Genomic DNA, 20,450 nt, shown 5'->3' with positions numbered 1-20,450 from the left:
AGATGGACCGAAAGCCCAAAGTGAGTTCAGTCTGGGTGCACAAGGACCATCCAGACCGTCGTCAGTGAAAGATGCACAAGCCAACGGTGCAAAAAAGACGAGGAACGTACCAAAACATCAGTTACATTAATGACTGTACGCCGGTTGCCAGATATTCCCCGCGGTGCTTACCAATCTGAGCCCGGTTGCCAGGTATTTCACCTCCTGGTTGATGAAGCAGCTGAGCTGCAGTTGGCTCTCTGAGCCGTTGGTAGGTTCCTCCTCCTCCGACTCTGTGCACTTCATCCTGAACGCAGACCGGTTAAGGAAGCGAGAGGAGCACCGGCAGGTCATAATGACCACTGTCCACCGCCGAGCAAGCTTCACATCACTTTGATTTCTAGCTCCTGGCACTGTAAAGCTCGAGCTTGCTCGACTGTGGACAGTTACTGCAGCTTCTAATTCCATGCAGACCAGTCCAGCTGCACAAATGACCTGCTAATGGATGCAGTCAAACTAACCCTGTTTATACGGGCACAGAGAAGTCATTATCACTAATGAATATATATGAGGCCACCACTGAATTGATCATCCAAGTTCCAGTCTGTAAGTTCCAGACTGATCAGAAGGTTGCTGGTTCAAGCCCCACCACTGCCAAGCTGCCACTGCTGGGGCCCCTGAGCAAGGCCCCTAACCCTCAATTGCTAATCCTGTTGTATTTGGTTAGTAATGTTTCTCAACTGTACATCCATCCATCCCTCAAACCATCTTTTCATCCATCCGTCCATCCTTCCTTCAAACCATCTAGCCATCCCTCTGTCCCACCATCCTTCCACCCACACATCTCTCCATCCATCCATCCAACCCTCAACCTATCTAGCCATCCCTCTGTTCTACAATCGCTCCATCCACCCAACCATCCATCTCTCCTACCATCCATCCATCCATCCATCCAACCCTCAACCTATCTAATCATCCATCTCTCCTACCATCCATCCATCCAACCCTCAACCTATCTAACCATCCCTCTGTCCTACCATCTCTCCATCAATCCATCCATCTCTCCTACCATCCATCCATCCAACCCTCAACCTATCTAACCATCCATCTCTCCTACCATCCATCCATCCATCCAACCCTCAACCTATCTAACCATCCATCTCTCCTACCATCCATCCATCCAACCCTCAACCTATCTAACCATCCCTCTGTCCTACCATCTCTCCATCCAACCCTCAACCTATCTAATCATCCATCTCTCCTACCATCCATCCATCCATACCCCAACCTATCTAACCATCCCTCTGTTCTACAATCGCTCCATCCACCCAACCTTCCATATCGCCTACCATCCATCCAATCCATACCCCAACCTATCTAGCCATCCCTCTGTTCTACAATCGCTCCATCAATCCATCCCTCTGTCCTACCATCTCTCCATCCAACCCTCAACCTATCTAATCATCCATCTCTCCTACCATCCATCCATCCAACCCTCAACCTATCTAATCATCCATCTCTCCTACCATCCATCCAACCCTCAACCTATCTAACCATCCATCTCTCCTACCATCCATCCATCCAACCCTCAACCTATCTAACCATCCATCTCTCCTACCATCCATCCATCCAACCCTCAACCTATCTAACCATCCATCTCTCCTACCATCCATCCATCCAACCCTCAACCTATCTAATCATCCATCTCTCCTACCATCCATTCATCCATCCATCCATCCATACCCCAACCTATCTAACCATCCCTCTGTTCTACAATCGCTCCATCCACCCAACCTTCCATATCGCCTACCATCCATCCAATCCATACCCCAACCTATCTAGCCATCCCTCTGTTCTACAATCGCTCCATCAATCCATCCCTCTGTCCTACCATCCATCCATCCATCCAACCCTCAACCTATCTAACCATCCATCTCTCCTACCATCCATCCATCCAACCCTCAACCTATCTAACCATCCCTCTGTCCTACCATCCATCCATCCAACCCTCAACCTATCTATCCATCCCTCTGTTCTACCACCCATCTATCCACCCACACGTGTCTCCATCCTTCCATACCTCAACCTATCTAACCATCCATCTCTCCTACCATCCATCCATCCAACCCTCAACCTATCTAACCATCCCTCTGTTCTACCACCCATCTATCCACCCACACGTGTCTCCATCCTTCCATACCTCAACCTATCTAACCATCCATCTCTCCTACCATCCATCCATCCAACCCTCAACCTATCTATCCATCCCTCTGTTCTACCACCCATCTATCCACCCACACGTGTCTCCATCCTTCCATACCTCAACCTATCTAACCATCCATCTCTCCTACCATCCATCCATCCAACCCTCAACCTATCTATCCATCCCTCTGTTCTACCACCCATCTATCCACCCACACGTGTCTCCATCCTTCCATACCTCAACCTATCTAATCATCCATCTCTCCTACCATCCATTCATCCATCCATCCATCCATACCCCAACCTATCTAGCCATCCCTCTGTTCTACAATCGCTCCATCAATCCATCCCTCTGTCCTACCATCCATCCATCCATCCAACCCTCAACCTATCTAACCATCCATCTCTCCTACCATCCACCCATCCAACCCTCAACCTATCTAACCATCCCTCTGTCCTACCATCCATCCATCCAACCCTCAACCTATCTATTCATCCCTCTGCCCTACCACCCATCCATCCAATCCATATCTTAACCTATCTAGCCATCCCCATCTCTCCATTTATCCATCTTTCAAACCGTCCATCCACCGATCCACCCAACCAAACCATTTAGCCATCCTTCTATACAACCATATCTACATCTGTAAATCCCTCCCTCCATCTCTCCTACCAGCCATCCATCCATACCTCAACCATCCACCTGTCCATACATCCATCTCTCCATCCATTCATCCATCCATGTCTCTGACCATCTAGCTATCCCTCTGTCCTACCATCTGCCAAACAACATCCATCTCTCTCTCTCGACATTTATTCATCCATCCCTCAAACATCTAGCCGTTTTTCTATCCCACCATCCGTCTGTACAACCATCCATCTTTGCAATCAGCACCCCCCCTCCCCCCCCCCCCACACAAGATGAAAACTGTTTGATCAAATCATCATCATCAGGTTTGAATGTGATTTAGAGAAACGCGGTGAAGGATACGTCGTCTCGAACTCCACCCCGAAAAACTGGTCGATGAAGTTCTTCTTCGAGGCTGCAGCTCCGGCCTCACTGTCACCCGTCTGTGGGGTCAGGAAATAAAAAAAAAACCATTCATCTCTCCACCTACGTGCATCCACCAACTGATACATCACTCCAGACAGTGGGTGGCGTTACCTCCATTGGGGTTTCGGGTTCTATGGGCTCTAGCTTCTGCTGGAGGACGCGCATCATCTGGACCCAGCACTCGTTGGCATCCTGAACACACACACACACAGAGGAGGAACAATTAAAAAAAACTCCATAGATATCCGTATAGCGCACAGAGAGTCACGCTATGCCTTATGTAAATCCTCCACCAGACACCGGAGGTCGCCGTTTCTGTGAGATACGATCCCAACAACACTGATGCACCTACTACACTCGTACCAGGGGCCATGTGGGAGTTCCTGTCCACTCATATTTGGTGAGCGACAGCTGGGCTACATTCAGTAACCGTATACCCACAAAGTGCAGGTGTTCCTGATGAGTCTATGGCTGAAAGTACCGAAAGTATCTGGACACCCCTCCAAATGCAGCCACGTGCATTCCTAGCAGGCGTATAGTAATGTAGTCGATGTTGCACAGCAGCATGGGTCCCCAAACACCGGGGTTCGATCCCCGGACCCCGTCCCCCGGCCTACCTGAAGGGAGGTGTGGTTGGGATACCTGTTGCAGGTACTGGCCCTGGTCTCCTTTCTCTGCGAACTGGGGGAAGGCCATGTGCAGGAACTGCAGCAGGATGATGGGGGGGATGCTGGACGAGGTTTTTTCCATGGACTCGTACAGGTCACGCAGAGCTGTGAAGGAAAAACACACACGACTTTGTGGGTATACAATCACCGACTGGAGTTCTGTCCCTCCCTGGACACCTCGGCCGATCAGAAGGGACCCAGGCTGACCGTGTGTGTGTGTGGTGGACCATTCTGGTACGAGTGTAGCGGGTCTAGCGGTGTCGTTAAAGCCAGCTACTGAAATCCCAACAACACTGCTGCACCTGCTACACTCTTAAAAGATCCACCGGCCAATCAGCTGGTCAGTAAAGGTCACGTGATGGTTCCTTTCCCCTGATAAATAGGGAACAGTCAGTAATTCAGATCAAAGAGGCTACAGTCAGTAATTGTATACCCACTATATGGTAAAGGTGCTGATCACAAAACAGAGAGTATGTCCAAAAGTACGCTCAGTTTAGGGAAGGCCCTTTCCTGTATGCCATACGCCTGCTGCACTGACCTGCTGTGATGTACTGAGAAGGTGCGCTGGCTCCAGAAGATCTCAAAGCTCCCGAATACCTGCAGACACCGAGACAGAGGGGGGTTAAGCGGACGGGATCTGGTACCGACACCCGTCGGGGTGATGTAAAGACACGGGACGTACTTCTTCAGGGCGCTCTTGAGTTCGGGCACCGAGCGCAGACACTGAACGGTGGCGTTCATGTAGCAAGTGTTCCCCAGGTTGGTCAGTCCACATGGTAACTCCATCTGAAGAGGGAGGAAGGAGATGGGGTCAGCGTTTATTAACCAACCCGACCGAACGTTCAACCTCCTTTAGCCACCAGACGCCATGAGCCGGGGACTTTAGGACCCAGGAGCTGTGACTGGTTTATTTATGAAGAGAGATGAACAGAGGCTAATGCTGACCACCAGCTCACCAGTTCAGGGCCGGACGTCTCTCACGATGGAGATACTGGAGCCTCAGTAGAGAGGATTCGAATGCCAAATGGAGCTCAGGTAGATTATGTACACACTCTACTTGCACAGATATTACACCCGTTACATCACTGCACTTTCAAAATAACAAAAATAAATAACTAATTAAAAAACATGAGAATAAATAAATAGATAAAATAAATAAAAAATTAATTTTAAAAAATATAAATAAATAAAATTGAAAATAAATCAATAAAACCAATAATTACATAAATGTATTAGTAGCAAATAATTACATAAATAAAATGAAAAATAAATAAATGAAACCAATAATTCAATAAATTCATTGACAAAATAGCAAACATTTAAACAAACAAAAAATTAAAATAAATGGAAATAAATAAACCACATAAAAATAAAATAATAATAAAATTGATCAATAAAAAACAAATACAAAATAATTAATAAATAAATACATAAAAATAAATAGAAAACAAATGAATTAATAAAATAACAAAAAATAATAATTAGATAAACCAAAATATTTAAATAAATAAATACATCAAGAAATAAATAAATTAATTAATAAAAGAGCTCATAAACAATAAAAAATCAAATGAAAAATAAGTGGAAAAAATACATAACATATATTAATAGAAAACATAAATACAAAAAAAACTAAAAATAATAAATGAATACATAAAAATAAATAAATAAAACAAATAAATTAATTAAACAATAAGATAATAATTAGATAAACCCAAATATTTAAATAAACACCAATAAATTAATGAATCAATAAATAAAGAAAATAAAAATAACTACATAGATACAATAAAAATAAATAGATGAAATATATCAATAAAATAACAGAAATACAAAAAAAATTAATACATAAAAATAAACAAATAGAAAACAAATAAATTAATAAAATAACAAAAGATAATAATTAAATAAACCAAAATATTTAATTAAATAAACCAATACATTAAGTAAATAATTAATAAAATAAGTAAATAAAGGAAATAAAAATAACTGTAAATTAAACTAAAAATTAAATTAAACAAACAACAAAAATTAAAGTAAATAAATCAAATAAAACAAATAAATAAAAAGAAATTCTTTCTTGCTCGTGATTAGCTGAAGCACAGCTCGCTGATCCTCCCTGTACAGCCTCGTTTACCTAAACGGCTGTGAAATACGGTGGTGGATGTATAACCACAGACGGGGTGGGATTTTTGTGATGATGAGTGTAGGATGATGGGAAATGCGCCCGTGTGGAATAAGTGAAGGACTCACGGCTGAAGCCAGCTGCTCGTCCGTCATGTCTTCTACGAACGTGGGTCGTACGGCCGGCTCCTCGGGTAGCGCTTCGGCAGAACCCATCATCAGCAGCGTCATTCCCTGCGTACACACACACACACACACACCTCCAGTCGGGGCCTGGCCACGCCCGTTTCACACACCGCAGGTATATACGCCTGAGACACTCACGTTTTTGATTTTGACGTTGCCCCACTCGTCATCCTGAAAGAGAAAGAAACACGATAAGGAAATAAAACGGACGCCGCTCAAATAGCGCTAACTGCTGACGCCGCGGCGCGTCGCGGCTATCCGGTTACCTTCAGCGTCCCTCCTTTCACCATCACCTTCTGTCTGTCGGGCTGAACGCCGGTCAGTGCGAAGAGCTGAGCCTTAAACACCATGGGCGGCTCCTCCGTGTTCAGCTCCACCGCGTCGAACTTCTCCTTCCCCCATTTCACGTTCACTGGAACACACGGACAGTAAATCACACCCGCCGGACACCCTGATCCCCGGGCGCCGGACAGTACTGACCAGCGGGTTTACTGCTCTAGTCCACCACCGTGGAATGGTGCTACCAGCCTGGCCAGGCGTTCACCACCTCCAAATCACTGCCTCTTCTCATTCGTACCAATGGCAGCGTTGAAAGCGTTCAGTTAAATTTTATCCATCTGTGGGCATCGGGTATGACTAAGACGAGTTTGCCTTAATGCATTAAACACACACCAACAACTTACTGTCGTCTTCCACCAGCACGCGCTGCACAAAAACGTCCAAAATTCTCACTCGGTCGCTCATGTTGAGCAGGTAGAAGTTCATCCACAAGGGGGAGCTGTTCGCACACTGTTAAAGCACCGGCGCGTTCACGTTGAACTCTTTAAATTCAAGCGATCGGTCAATATAAATTGACATTCACATTTTCAGCCTTTAGCGGACGCTTTTATCCAAAGCGACTTACAGTACTGTGACAGTGTACAGTCTAAACAATTGAGGGCCTTTGCTCAAGGGCCCAACAGTGGCAACCTGGGAGTGGTGGGGCTTGAACCTGCGACCTTTCGATTATTAGTCCAGTACCTTCACCACTAAGATACAACTGCCAAATGTCCAAAGGAGAACTAAAAGTCGCTCATGTTGAGCAGGTAGAAGTTCATCCACAAGGGGGAGCTGTTCGCACAGTGTCAAAGCACCGGCGCGTTCACGTTTAACTCTTTAAATTCAAGCGACCGGTTAACGGAAATTTACATTTACATTTTCGGCCTTTAGCAGACGCTTTTATCCAGTACTGAGACAGTATACAGTCTAAGCAATTGAGGCTCAAGGGCCCAACAGTGGCAACCTGGCAGTAGTGGGGCTTGAACCGGCGACCTTTCGATTATCAGTCCAGTACCTTCACCACTAGGCTACAATGGCCAAATGTCCAAAATTCAAACGTGATGCTTTATTTAATCACTCGATCGTTCATGTTGAGCAGGTAGAAGTTCATCCACAAGGGGGAGCTGTTCGCACAATGTTAAAGCACCGGCGCATTCACGTTTACCTCTTTCATTTCAAGCGATCGGTCAATCAGAAATGCCTTTATTTATTTATTTATTTACTCATCACAGCACTGTTTTATTACTGGATTTATTGATATGACTATATTAATAATAATAATAATAATAAACAATACATATAGCAGCTTTAATGCTATAAAACGAACATATATTTACACTTAAATAAACAAAACGTCAATTTTTTTAGCTGTTTTACATCTGTGGTATGATTAAAACCCTCAGAAGTGAATAAATAATTGGATATTTTATTAGTTATAGTAATATATAAAGTCTATGTGCTGTTGTAGGAATTAGGTGTTCGGTTAGCTTAGCATAGTAACTATGAAAACAATTCAAATTCACGCTGTTTTCTCCTTCAAATTGAATCCGTATTCGTGTAATCTAATTCATTACCAAGTCTTAAAGTGTTAAACTCGCTTCCCTGAGCGGTTTGTTTATTTATTTATTTATAAAAGCCACAGCACGAGTGTTAGCCTGCTAGGCTAACAGGTTAGCATCGATGCTAGTTCCTGAGCATGCAGCTGAATGAGAAAGCAGTAAAGCGATCGAGAGTAGATCAATAAACGGTGTATAATGTTCGGTACCTGTGAACAGAGGCATGCTGTCGGCAGCTGAGAGCTGGATGGATGAGTGAATGGATGAATGGATGAGGCTTTAATTCAGCACTGGATCAGTTCATTCACTCACAATGACTCTGCAACACTTCTATCATCACATCCACACCATCCGCCAGCGATTAACCAGCCTGGATCACTCCAGCCGCTCCCGCATCGATTACTTCTGCCTGCAGGGGAAAAAAAGGCGGGAGAGCAAAAGTATGTGGACACCCAGACTTCACATTCCTGTCAGGGTGTCATCATTGTTTAAAACAATCACTGAATGAATCAGTACCACGATCATATACAGTACAGCTAGTGCAGGATTTGGCTGGTACCGTATTAAGGGTGTCCACGCATCCGGTTTTAGGGCGGGCGATCCGGTTTTTCATCTGCCTGGTTGGACACGTGTTAGTCTTCCTAACAATCAGAACTAATTTGCCGAACACGTCAAAAGAAACGACGGTTTCAAGCCGCCACTTACTGTGAGGACGTCCAGTATTTTACTGTGGAACGTCCAGCCCTGAAATGCTGGTTAATTCATTCTTTGGGAGGTCTGATGTACCTTCTTTTTTGGGTCTGATGTCCTTTTTGGGGGTCTGATGTACCTTCTTTTTGGGGTCTGATGTTCTCCTTTTTTGGGTCTGATGTACCTTCTTTTTGGGGTCTGATGTTCTCCTTTTTTGGGTCTGATGTACCTTCTTTTTGGGGTCTGATGTTCTCCTTTTTTGGGTCTGATGTACCTTCTTTTTGGGGTCTAATGTCCTTCCTTTTTTGGGGGTCTGATGTCCTTCCTTTTTGGAGTCTGATGTTCTTCTTTTTGGAGTCTGATGTTCTTCTTTTTGCGAGGTCTGATGTTCTTTTTGGGGGTCTGATGTCCTTCCTTTTTGGAGTCTGATGTTCTTCTTTTTGGAGTCTGATGTTCTTCTTTTTGCGAGGTCTGATGTTCTTTTTGGGGGTCTGATGTCCTTCCTTTTTGGAGTCTGATGTTCTTCTTTTTGCGAGGTCTGATGTTCTTTTTGGGGGTCTGATGTCCTTCCTTTTTGGGGTCTGGTGTTTCTTCTTTTTGGGGTCTGATGTCCTTCCTTTTTTGGGTCTGATGTTCTCCTTTTTTGGGTCTTATGTACCTTCTTTTTGGGGTCTGATGTTCTCCTTTTTTGGGTCTGATGTTCTCCTTTTTTGGGTCTTATGTACCTTCTTTTTGGGGTCTGATGTTCTCCTTTTTTGGGTCTGATGTCCTTATTTTTGGGGTCTGATGTTCTCCTTTTTTGGGTCTGATGTACCTTCTTTTTGGGGTCTGATGTTCTCCTTTTTTGGGTCTGATGTACCTTCTTTTTGGGGTCTAATGTCCTTCCTTTTTTGGGGGTCTGATGTCCTTCTTTTTTAGGTCTGATGTACCTTCTTTTTGGGGTCTAATGTCCTTCCTTTTTTGGGGGTCTGATGTCCTTCCTCTTTTTTAGAGTTAATGTCCTTCCTTTTTGGGGTCTGATGTCCTTCCTCTCTTTTGGGGTCTGATGTTCCTTCTTTTTGGGGGTCTGACGTCCTTCTTTTTGGGGTCTGATGTTCCTCCTTTTTAGGGTTAATGTCCTTCCTTTTTGATGTCTTCTTTTTGGTGTTGAATAAAAGTAGCACTTTTATTCTTTAAATAATAATAAATATTGTAGTATTAGTTTGAAATCAGTGAACACAGTAGTTGCTTCTATAAGCTGTAAAATAATAAAGTAAACGTGTAACCTGTGATTCTAACTTTCCAACAAAGACAAATAAAAGAAAACAATCCTTTACACTGGACCTCCTACTAATGCGCTGATGGTTCTTTGGACAAAGAAAATAAATGTATTTGTGTATGGGAGTCACGTGATTTTCTCTGACTGAATGACTGGAACACACATGTAGGTAAATTGGCTGTTCACACCTAGGACTGCTCCTAGGTCTGAACTAACGAATACATGATGCCCTGAGATGCATTAAGGTCTTGTACAGTGTTTATTACCACCTAGTCCTGGTGTGTCGGGAATGGGCTCTAGACTCACCGTGACCCTGATCATGATGAAGTGGTCACTCAAGGTAAATGAATGAATAAATAAATGCATGGGGGGGGGGGGGGGGGGGGGGGGTATCACTGCCTATACGAAGTTGTTTGAATGGTTGTAGTGTTTGTATTTGACCAGCAGATGGGTGAAGTGATCAGATTATGAACCCACACATCTAGACTAGGACAGGGTACCTCACAGCATCCTGAATCCTAGAGGAAAGGTCTGTTAGTGTAGCTCAACAGATTAGGATCTAGGTTGGAATAGGCTGGCCGGGCGTCTACACAGATACACAGTTAAACAGTTGTGTGCATGCAGCAGTGTTCAATTGTTCATGAGCGTGATGGAGTGTGGGGGGGGGGAAGCTTCTCTGTAGTCTGGTCACTCTGATCTTCATGAGGCTGAAGCACTGGCCTGATGGAAGGTGCTGGAACAGGTGATGGCCAGGATGAGATGGGTCAGTGATGATTTTCTGGAGGCAGGCAGATCCAGCTGTGTGGGCAGCTTTACACCAATGGTAGCTGGTGAAGAACACGTTCTTGGTTGAATACTTGTTCATGTCCCTTGATGTGGTGTCCTGGTATGTGTTTAGCAGGTACAGAAGTGTTGCTGGGATTTAAAAATCCTGTTTAAACTCACTGATCTATTAGGGACATGGTGCAGCAATAGATAGATAGATAGATAGATAGATAGATAGATAGATAGATAGATAGATAGATAGATAGATAGATAGATAGATAGATAGATAGATAGATAGATAGATAGATAGATAGATAGATAGATAGATAGATAGATAGATAGGTAGGTAGGTAGGTAGGTAGATAGATAGGTAGGTAGGTAGGTAGGTGGTAGGTAGGTAGGTAGGTAGGTCCTAGGGGTCTCCTTCCAATCATTTAACTTATATAGCTTCTTTTCCAAGCTCAGAGACACTACAATATTTAGAACATACTAAGTAAACCTGATGAAGAGGATTAAGAAGATGGGACTGGGTTAAATGTTAGGTTTTAAGCTGCAGTTTGAGAGACCTGAATGTTGTGATGTTACGTAGGTTGTGCAGTCATGAGTTTCAGAGATTGGGAGCCTTAACACCATGTGACCTGCCTTCAAGTGATGAGAGTTGGAATATTGGTACAGATAGAAGACCGTGGCTTGGGGATCAAGGAGTATGACCCTGAGTGTAGATGGAGTCATTTAGGCAAGATTATGAAGAGCACGTGGGCTGTGATCTGTAACCAGTAAAGCTTGTACAGAATGGGAGTGATATGGGAACATGGGAAGTGACCTTCTGTATGATCGCTTTATCTAGAGCAACAGTCGCTCTTCTAAGAAGCTTCTCCCAAGACTTTGTATGGGAATTTGTGCCCGTCCAGTCAAAATATGACAGCATTTGTATTGCTTGAAGCTGATTGATCAGTTGATGTTCCGGTTACAGTTGATGTATTTTATGTATATATATTCATAGTGTTTATATATCCATAACAGTTACTCTATGAGTATAGAGTCTATAATACTCAGCTACTATACTATATACGGTTTAAATATCTATAACAGTTACTCTATAGGTATTTACATTCTGTAATACTTAGCTACTAAATTATTTATTGTTTATATATCTATAATAGTTACTCTATAATACTCAGCTACTGTATTATATATACTGTTTATATATCCATAACAGTTACTCCATAATATTCAGCTATTATATTATATACTGTTTATATATCCATAACAGTTACTCTATAGATATTTATGCTCTATAATACTCAGTTACTATACTCTATACTGTTTAAATATCTATAACAGTTACTCTATAATATTCAGCTACTATACTATATACTGTTTATATATACATTATACATATATACATAACCGTGCCGCCCGTTACTCTATAGATATTTACGTTCTATAATACTCGAGTACTATACTATTGGGGGCGGCACGGTGGCTAAGTGGGTAGCACTATCGCCTCACAGCAAGAAGGTCCTGGGTTCGATCCCCGGGTGGGGTGGTCCTGCGTGGGTTTCCTCTGGGTGCTCCGGTTTCCTCCCACAGTCCAAAGACGTGCAAATCAGGTGAACTGGAGACACTAAATTGTCCATGACTGTGTTGGATATAATCTTGTGAACTGATGAGTCTTGTGTAATGAGTAACGACCGTTCCTGTCATGAATGTAACCAAAGTGTAAAACATGACGTTAAAATCCCAATAAACAAACAAACAAACTATACTATATACGGTGTATATATCTATAACAGTTACTCTATAGGTATTTACGTTCTATAATACTCAGCTGCTATACTATATACTGTTTATATATCTATAACAGTTACTCTATAATACTCAGTTACTATACTCTATACTGTTTATATATCTATAACAGTTACTTTATAGGTATTTACTTTAATACTCAGCTACTAAATGATATACTGTTTATATATCCATAACAATTATATACTGTTTATATATCTATAACAGTTATTCCATAATACTCAGCTACTAAATGATATACTGTTTATATATCAATAACAGTTAGACCCTATATATATTCACATTCTATAATACTTAGCTACAATATCTTATACACATACAGTATATATATACAGTATATATATATATATATAATACTCTATAATACTCAACTACTATATTATATACTGTTTATATATTGATAATAGTTACTCTATAATACTCAGTTACTATATTATATATTGTTTACATATTGATAATAGTTACTCTATAATACTCAGTTACTATATTATATACTGTTTACATATTTATAATAGTTACTCTGTAATACTCAGTTACTATATTATATACTGTTTACATATTTATAAGTTACTCTATAATACTCAGTTACTATATTATATACTGTTTACATATTTATAATAGTTACTCTATAATACTCAGCTACTATATTATATACTGTTTACATATTGATAAGTTACTATATAATACTCAGTTACTATATTATATACTGTTTACATATTTATAATAGTTACTCTATAATACTCAGCTACTATATTATATACTGTTTACATATTGATAAGTTACTATATAATACTCAGTTACTATATTATATACTGTTTACATATTTATAATAGTTACTCTATAATACTCAGCTACTATATTATATACTGTTTACATATTTATAATAGTTACTCTATAATACTCAGCTACTATATTATATACTGTTTACATATTTATAATAGTTACTCTATAATACTCAGTTACTATATTATATACTGTTTACATATTTATAATAGTTACTCTATAATACTGTTACTATATTATATACTGTTTACATATTTATAATAGTTACTCTATAATACTCAGTTACTATATTATATAGTTTACATATTTATAATAGTTACTCTATAATACTCAGTTACTATATTATATACTGTTTATATATTTATAATAGTTACTCTATAATACTCAGTTACTATATTATATACTGTTTACATATTTATAATAGTTACTCTATAATACTCAGCTACTATATTATATACTGTTTACATATTTATAATAGTTACTCTATAATACTCAGTTACTATATTATATACTGTTTACATATTTATAATAGTTACTCTATAATACTCAGTTACTATATTATATACTGTTTACATATTTATAATAGTTACTCTATAATACTCAGTTACTATATTATATACTGTTTACATATTTATAATAGTTACTCTATAATACTCAGCTACTATATTATATACTGTTTACATATTTATAATACTCTACATAATACTCAGTTACTATATTATATACTGTTTATGTATTGATAATAGTTACTATATAATAGTACTACAGCTACAATACTATTCCTTACAGGAAATGCACCTTCCCTAAACTGTTGCTTCCCTAAAAGTTAAAAGCACATCATTTCATTCATAGTACTGATTTATTACAATTGTTAGGAATTGTTGTGTATTGACACTTTTATCCATATAGTTTACATACGTTTAAGATCGCTTTACTTTGCTAGGCTAGGCTAGGCCAGGCCAAGGCGGACGCATGCGCACTGGGCGGTAACGTGTCGGGGACTGGGGCGCATGCGCGCTGGCTCCTGCCTGTGAGAGCAGTTTGAACAGGAAGGCGGACATGTTGTTCGGACTGGGAGAGAATTTATTATGATTAAAGTTTATTAGAGTTTTCCGGCTGGAAGTTTGATTTATTCTGGTTCTACCGGCCGGGCGGATCGGGTTCGGCTCTGATACGCGGGCTGGGAGAGTAAAAGTGGGGATCCGTGCACCGGAGGAGTGTTTTTAACCGCATCGACGTTTTATAAAGTGTGAAAGTTTTTTGTGTTGTTTTTTTGGGACGGTTCGCTTCGAGCTGTCAGACTGAGATCCACACTCGCTTTATTCGCTGTGTTGTGAGCGGATCCTGCCCTGTTTAAGTGGAGAACCTGTTGAATATCTGGTTTGAAGACTTTCCGGGCGCTAAATCTGTCGCTCCTAGTTTTGTGTTGTTGTTGTTTTGTTTGCTAAGTTGTCATGGATTAAGCACCGCGTCCATCCTCCATGCTTTTCTAAACACCCCCGACTTTAAAATGTGCTGCTCGGTGCTGTCGGAGGGTTTTTCTGTTCCATCGGGATTGAGAGAATGAAGAGACCGAATCAAAAAAACTCCTTCATTTAATCTCAGCCGGACTCGGAAGGAAGTTAGCACCGGCTAAAGCTGTTAGCCTCTTAGCTAAGTGTCGCTGTTATTTATTTCCCCGGGATTCAGCTCTTAGTCTGAGTGTATAAAGTTTATGAACATGTCTGCAGAAGAGACCTTATCGGCTCGCTTCGAGAAGATCGATGCCATGCTGAGCGACCCCAAATCAGAGATCAACACCGACTGTCTGCTGGTGAGTGGCTCCATCACACCTTCATCACACCTTCATCACACCTTCATCACACCTTCATCACACCTCCATCACACCTCCCATGCTGTAGCTTCTCTCCCTGAACTCCAGCTTTCATTTTTTATTCATTATTGAGTTATTCTGGTCAAATCAGGTCAGGTTTGGTGCCTCTGAAATGACATCTCACCCCCCAGACGTGTTGACAGGTTCACAACCTTGACACAGCGACCACTGTTCCATCTGCCTATTACTACAGGATGCAGTTATTCAGCCAAAGAGAAAAAGTGGCTGCAGACGTTACAGTTAGTCTATAATACTCAGTTGTGATACTATATAATGTTTATCTATAACAGCTACTATAATACTCAGTTGTGATACTATATACTGATTATATATCTATAACAGCTACTATAATACTCAGTTGTGATACTATATACTGATTATATATCTATAACAGCTACTATAATACTCAGTTGTGATACTATATAATGTTTATCTATAACAGCTACTATAATACTCAGTTGGGATACTATATACTGATTATATATCTATAACAGCTACTATAATACTCAGTTGTGATACTATATAATGTTTATCTATAACAGCTACTATAATACTCAGTTGTGATACTATATACTGATTATATATCTATAACAGCTACTATAATACTCAGCTGTGATACTATATACTGATTATATATCTATAACAGCTACTATAATACTCAGTTGTGATACTATATAATGTTTATCTATAACAGCTACTATAATACTCAGTTGTGATACTATATACAGTGTATACAGTGTATCACAAAAGTGAGTACACCCCTCACATTTCTGCAGATATTTAAGTATATCTTTTCATGGGACAACACTGACAAAATGACACTTTGACACAATGAAAAGTAGTCTGTGTGCAGCTTATATAACAGTGTAAATTTATTCTTCCCTCAAAATAACTCAATATACAGCCATTAATGTCTAAACCACCGGCAACAAAAGTGAGTACACCCCTTAGTGAAAGTTCCTGAAGTGTCAATATTTTGTGTGGCCACCATTATTTTCCAGAACTGCCTTAACTCTCCTGGGCATGGAGTTTACCAGAGCTTCACAGGTTGCCACTGGAATGCTTTTCCACTCCTCCATGACGACATCACGGAGCTGGCAGATATTCGAGACTTTGCGCTCCTCCACCTTCCGCTTGAGGATGCCCCAAAGATGTTCTATTGGGTTTAGGTCTGGAGACATGCTTGGCCAGTCCATCACCTTTACCCTCAGCCTCTTCAATAAAGCAGTGGTCGTCTTAGAGGTGTGTTTGGGGTCATTATCATGCTGGAACACTGCCCTGCGACCCAGTATCCGGAGGAAGGGGATCATGCTCTGCTTCAGTATTTCACAGTACATATTGGAGTTCATGTGTCCCTCAATAAAATGTAACTCCCCAACACTTGCTGCACCCATGCAGCCCCAGACCATGGCATTCCCACCACCATGCTTGACTGTAGGCATGACACACTTATCTTTGTACTCCTCACCTGATTGCCGCCACACATGCTTGAGACCATCTGAACCAAACAAATTAATCTTGGTCTCATCAGACCATAGGACATGGTTCCAGTAATCCATGTCCTTTGTTGACATGTCTTCAGAAAACTGTTTGCGGGCTTTCTTGTGTAGAGACTTCAGAAGAGGCTTCCTTCTGGGGTGACAGCCATGCAGACCAATTTGATGTAGTGTGCGGCGTATGGTCTGAGCACTGACAGGCTGACCCCCCACCTTTTCAATCTCTGCAGCAATGCTGACAGCACTCCTGCGCCTATCTTTCAAAGACAGCAGTTGGATGTGACGCTGAGCACGTGCACTCAGCTTCTTTGGACGACCAACGCGAGGTCTGTTCTGAGTGGACCCTGCTCTTTTAAAACGCTGGATGATCTTGGCCACTGTGCTGCAGCTCAGTTTCAGGGTGTTGGCAATCTTCTTGTAGCCTTGGCCATCTTCATGTAGCGCAACAATTCATCTTTTAAGATCCTCAGAGAGTTCTTTGCCATGAGGTGCCATGTTGGAACTTTCAGTGACCAGTATGAGAGAGTGTGAGAGCTGTACTACTAAATTGAACACACCTGCTCCCTATGCACACCTGAGACCTAGTAACACTAACAAATCACATGACATTTTGGAGGGAAAATGACAAGCAGTGCTCAATTTGGACATTTAGGGGTGTAGTCTCTTAGGGGTGTACTCACTTTTGTTGCCGGTGGTTTAGACATTAATGGCTGTATATTGAGTTATTTTGAGGGAAGAATAAATTTACACTGTTATATAAGCTGCACACAGACTACTTTTCATTGTGTCAAAGTGTCATTTTGTCAGTGTTGTCCCATGAAAAGATATACTTAAATATCTGCAGAAATGTGAGGGGTGTACTTACTTTTGTGATACACTGTATATCTATAACAGCTACTATAATACTCAGTTGTGATACTATATAATGTTTATATATCTATAACAGCTACTATAATACTCAGCTGTGATACTATATACTGATTATATATCTATAACAGCTACTATAATACTCAGTTGTGATACTATATACTGATTATATATCTATAACAGCTACTATAATACTCAGTTGTGATACTATATAATGTTTATATATCTATAACAGCTACTATAATACTCAGTTGTGATACTATATAATGTTTATCTATAACAGCTACTATAATACTATAGTTGTGATACTATATACTGATTATATATCTATAACAGCTACTATAATACTCAGTTGTGATACTATATAATGTTTATCTATAACAGCTACTATAATACTCAGTTGTGATACTATATACTGATTATATATCTATAACAGCTACTAAAATACTCAGTTGTGATACTATATACTGATTATATATCTATAACAGCTACTATAATACTCAGTTGTGATACTATATAATGTTTATCTATAACAGCTACTATAATACTCAGTTGTGATACTATATACTGATTATATATCTATAACAGCTACTATATTACTCAGTTGTGATACTATGTACTGATTATATATCTATAACAGCTACTATAATACTCAGTTGTGATACTATATACTGATTATATATCTATAACAGCTACTATAATACTCAGTTGTGATACTATATACTGATTATATATCTATAACAGCTACTATAATACTCAGTTGTGATACTATATACTGATTATATATCTATAACAGCTACTATAATACTCAGTTGTGATACTATATACTGTTTATATATCTATAACAGCTACTATAATACTCAGTTGTGATACTATATACTGATTATATATCTATAACAGCTACTATAATACTCAGTTGTGATACTATATACTGATTATATATCTATAACAGCTACTATAATACTCAGTTCTGATACTATATACTGATTATATATCTATAACAGCTACTATAATACTCAGTTGTGATACTATATACTGATTATATATCTATAACAGCTACTATAATACTCAGTTGTGATACTATATACTGATTATACATCTATAACAGCTACTATAATACTCAGTTGTGATACTATATACTGATTATATATCTAACAGCTACTATAATACTCAGTTGTGATACTATATACTGATTATATATCTATAACAGCTACTATAATACTCAGTTGTGATACTATATACAGTTTATATATCTATAACAGCTACTATAATACTCAGTTGTGATACTATATACTGATTATATATCTATAACAGCTACTATAATACTCAGTTGTGATACTATATACTGATTATATATCTATAACAGCTACTATAATACTCAGCTGTGATACTATATACTGATTATACATCTATAACAGCTACTATAATACTCAGTTGTGATACTATATACTGATTATACATCTATAACAGCTACTATAATACTCAGTTGTGATACTATATACTGATTATACATCTATAACAGCTACTATAATACTCAGTTGTGATACTATATACTGATTATATATCTATAACAGCTACTATAATACTCAGTTGTGATACTATATACTGATTATATATCTATAACAGCTACTATAATACTCAGTTGTGATACTATATACTGATTATATATCTATAACAGCTACTATACTACTCAGTTGTGATACTATATACTGATTATATATCTATAACAGCTACTATAATACTCAGTTGTGATACTATATACTGATTATATATCTATAACAGCTACTATAATACTCAGTTGTGATACTATATACAGTGTATATATCTATAACAGCTACTATAATACTCAGTTGTGATACTATATAATGTTTATCTATAACAGCTACCATAATACTCAGTTGTGATACTATATAATGTTTATCTATAACAGCTACTATAATACTCAGCTGTGATACTATATACTGATTATATATCTATAACAGCTACTATAATACTCAGTTGTGATACTATATACTGATTATATATCTATAACAGCTACTATAATACTCAGTTGTGATACTATATACAGTTTATATATCTATAACAGCTACTATAATACTCAGTTGTGATACTATATACTGATTATATATCTATAACAGCTACTATAATACTCAGTTGTGATACTATATAATGTTTATCTATAACAGCTACTATAATACTCAGTTGTGATACTATATACTGATTATATATCTATAACAGCTACTATATTACTCAGTTGTGATACTATGTACTGATTATATATCTATAACAGCTACTATAATACTCAGTTGTGATACTATATACTGATTATATATCTATAACAGCTACTATAATACTCAGTTGTGATACTATATACTGATTATATATCTATAACAGCTACTATAATACTCAGTTGTGATACTATATACTGATTATATATCTATAACAGCTACTATAATACTCAGTTGTGATACTATATACTGTTTATATATCTATAACAGCTACTATAATACTCAGTTGTGATACTATATACTGATTATATATCTATAACAGCTACTATAATACTCAGTTGTGATACTATATACTGATTATATATCTATAACAGCTACTATAATACTCAGTTCTGATACTATATACTGATTATATATCTATAACAGCTACTATAATACTCAGTTGTGATACTATATACTGATTATATATCTATAACAGCTACTATAATACTCAGTTGTGATACTATATACTGATTATACATCTATAACAGCTACTATAATACTCAGTTGTGATACTATATACTGATTATATATCTAACAGCTACTATAATACTC

General features: G+C 39.0%; 2 protein-coding genes across 4 annotated transcripts in view; one reads left to right on the top strand and one right to left on the bottom strand.

Moving 5' to 3' along the window:
* Positions 1 to 8,449, bottom strand: part of usp14 (ubiquitin specific peptidase 14 (tRNA-guanine transglycosylase)) — a 22,463-nt gene extending 14,014 nt beyond the window's left edge. For both annotated transcript variants that reach the window (XM_062994556.1, XM_062994557.1), the window contains exons 1-10: positions 8,297 to 8,449; positions 6,480 to 6,625; positions 6,352 to 6,384; positions 6,157 to 6,261; positions 4,586 to 4,689; positions 4,442 to 4,500; positions 3,878 to 4,008; positions 3,347 to 3,427; positions 3,173 to 3,252; positions 172 to 286 (exon numbers count right to left, since the gene is read on the bottom strand). In XM_062994556.1, coding sequence (XP_062850626.1) covers positions 172 to 286; positions 3,173 to 3,252; positions 3,347 to 3,427; positions 3,878 to 4,008; positions 4,442 to 4,500; positions 4,586 to 4,689; positions 6,157 to 6,261; positions 6,352 to 6,384; positions 6,480 to 6,625; positions 8,297 to 8,312 — 870 coding nt within the window. In that variant the 5' untranslated portion in view covers positions 8,313 to 8,449. The remainder of the gene's footprint in view (positions 1 to 171; positions 287 to 3,172; positions 3,253 to 3,346; positions 3,428 to 3,877; positions 4,009 to 4,441; positions 4,501 to 4,585; positions 4,690 to 6,156; positions 6,262 to 6,351; positions 6,385 to 6,479; positions 6,626 to 8,296) is intronic.
* Positions 8,450 to 14,443: 5,994 nt separating this feature from the next.
* The window catches only part of rock1 (Rho-associated, coiled-coil containing protein kinase 1), a 100,910-nt gene continuing 94,903 nt past the window's right edge, over positions 14,444 to 20,450 (top strand). For both annotated transcript variants that reach the window (XM_062994553.1, XM_062994554.1), the window contains exon 1: positions 14,444 to 15,205. In XM_062994553.1, the coding sequence (XP_062850623.1) occupies positions 15,107 to 15,205 (99 nt within the window). In that variant the 5' untranslated portion in view covers positions 14,444 to 15,106. The remainder of the gene's footprint in view (positions 15,206 to 20,450) is intronic.

The sequence above is a fragment of the Trichomycterus rosablanca genome, chromosome 4 (genome assembly GCF_030014385.1).
Source record: "Trichomycterus rosablanca isolate fTriRos1 chromosome 4, fTriRos1.hap1, whole genome shotgun sequence".
Lineage (NCBI taxonomy): Eukaryota > Metazoa > Chordata > Actinopteri > Siluriformes > Trichomycteridae > Trichomycterus > Trichomycterus rosablanca.
This window is presented reverse-complemented; position numbering and strand designations above follow the sequence as displayed.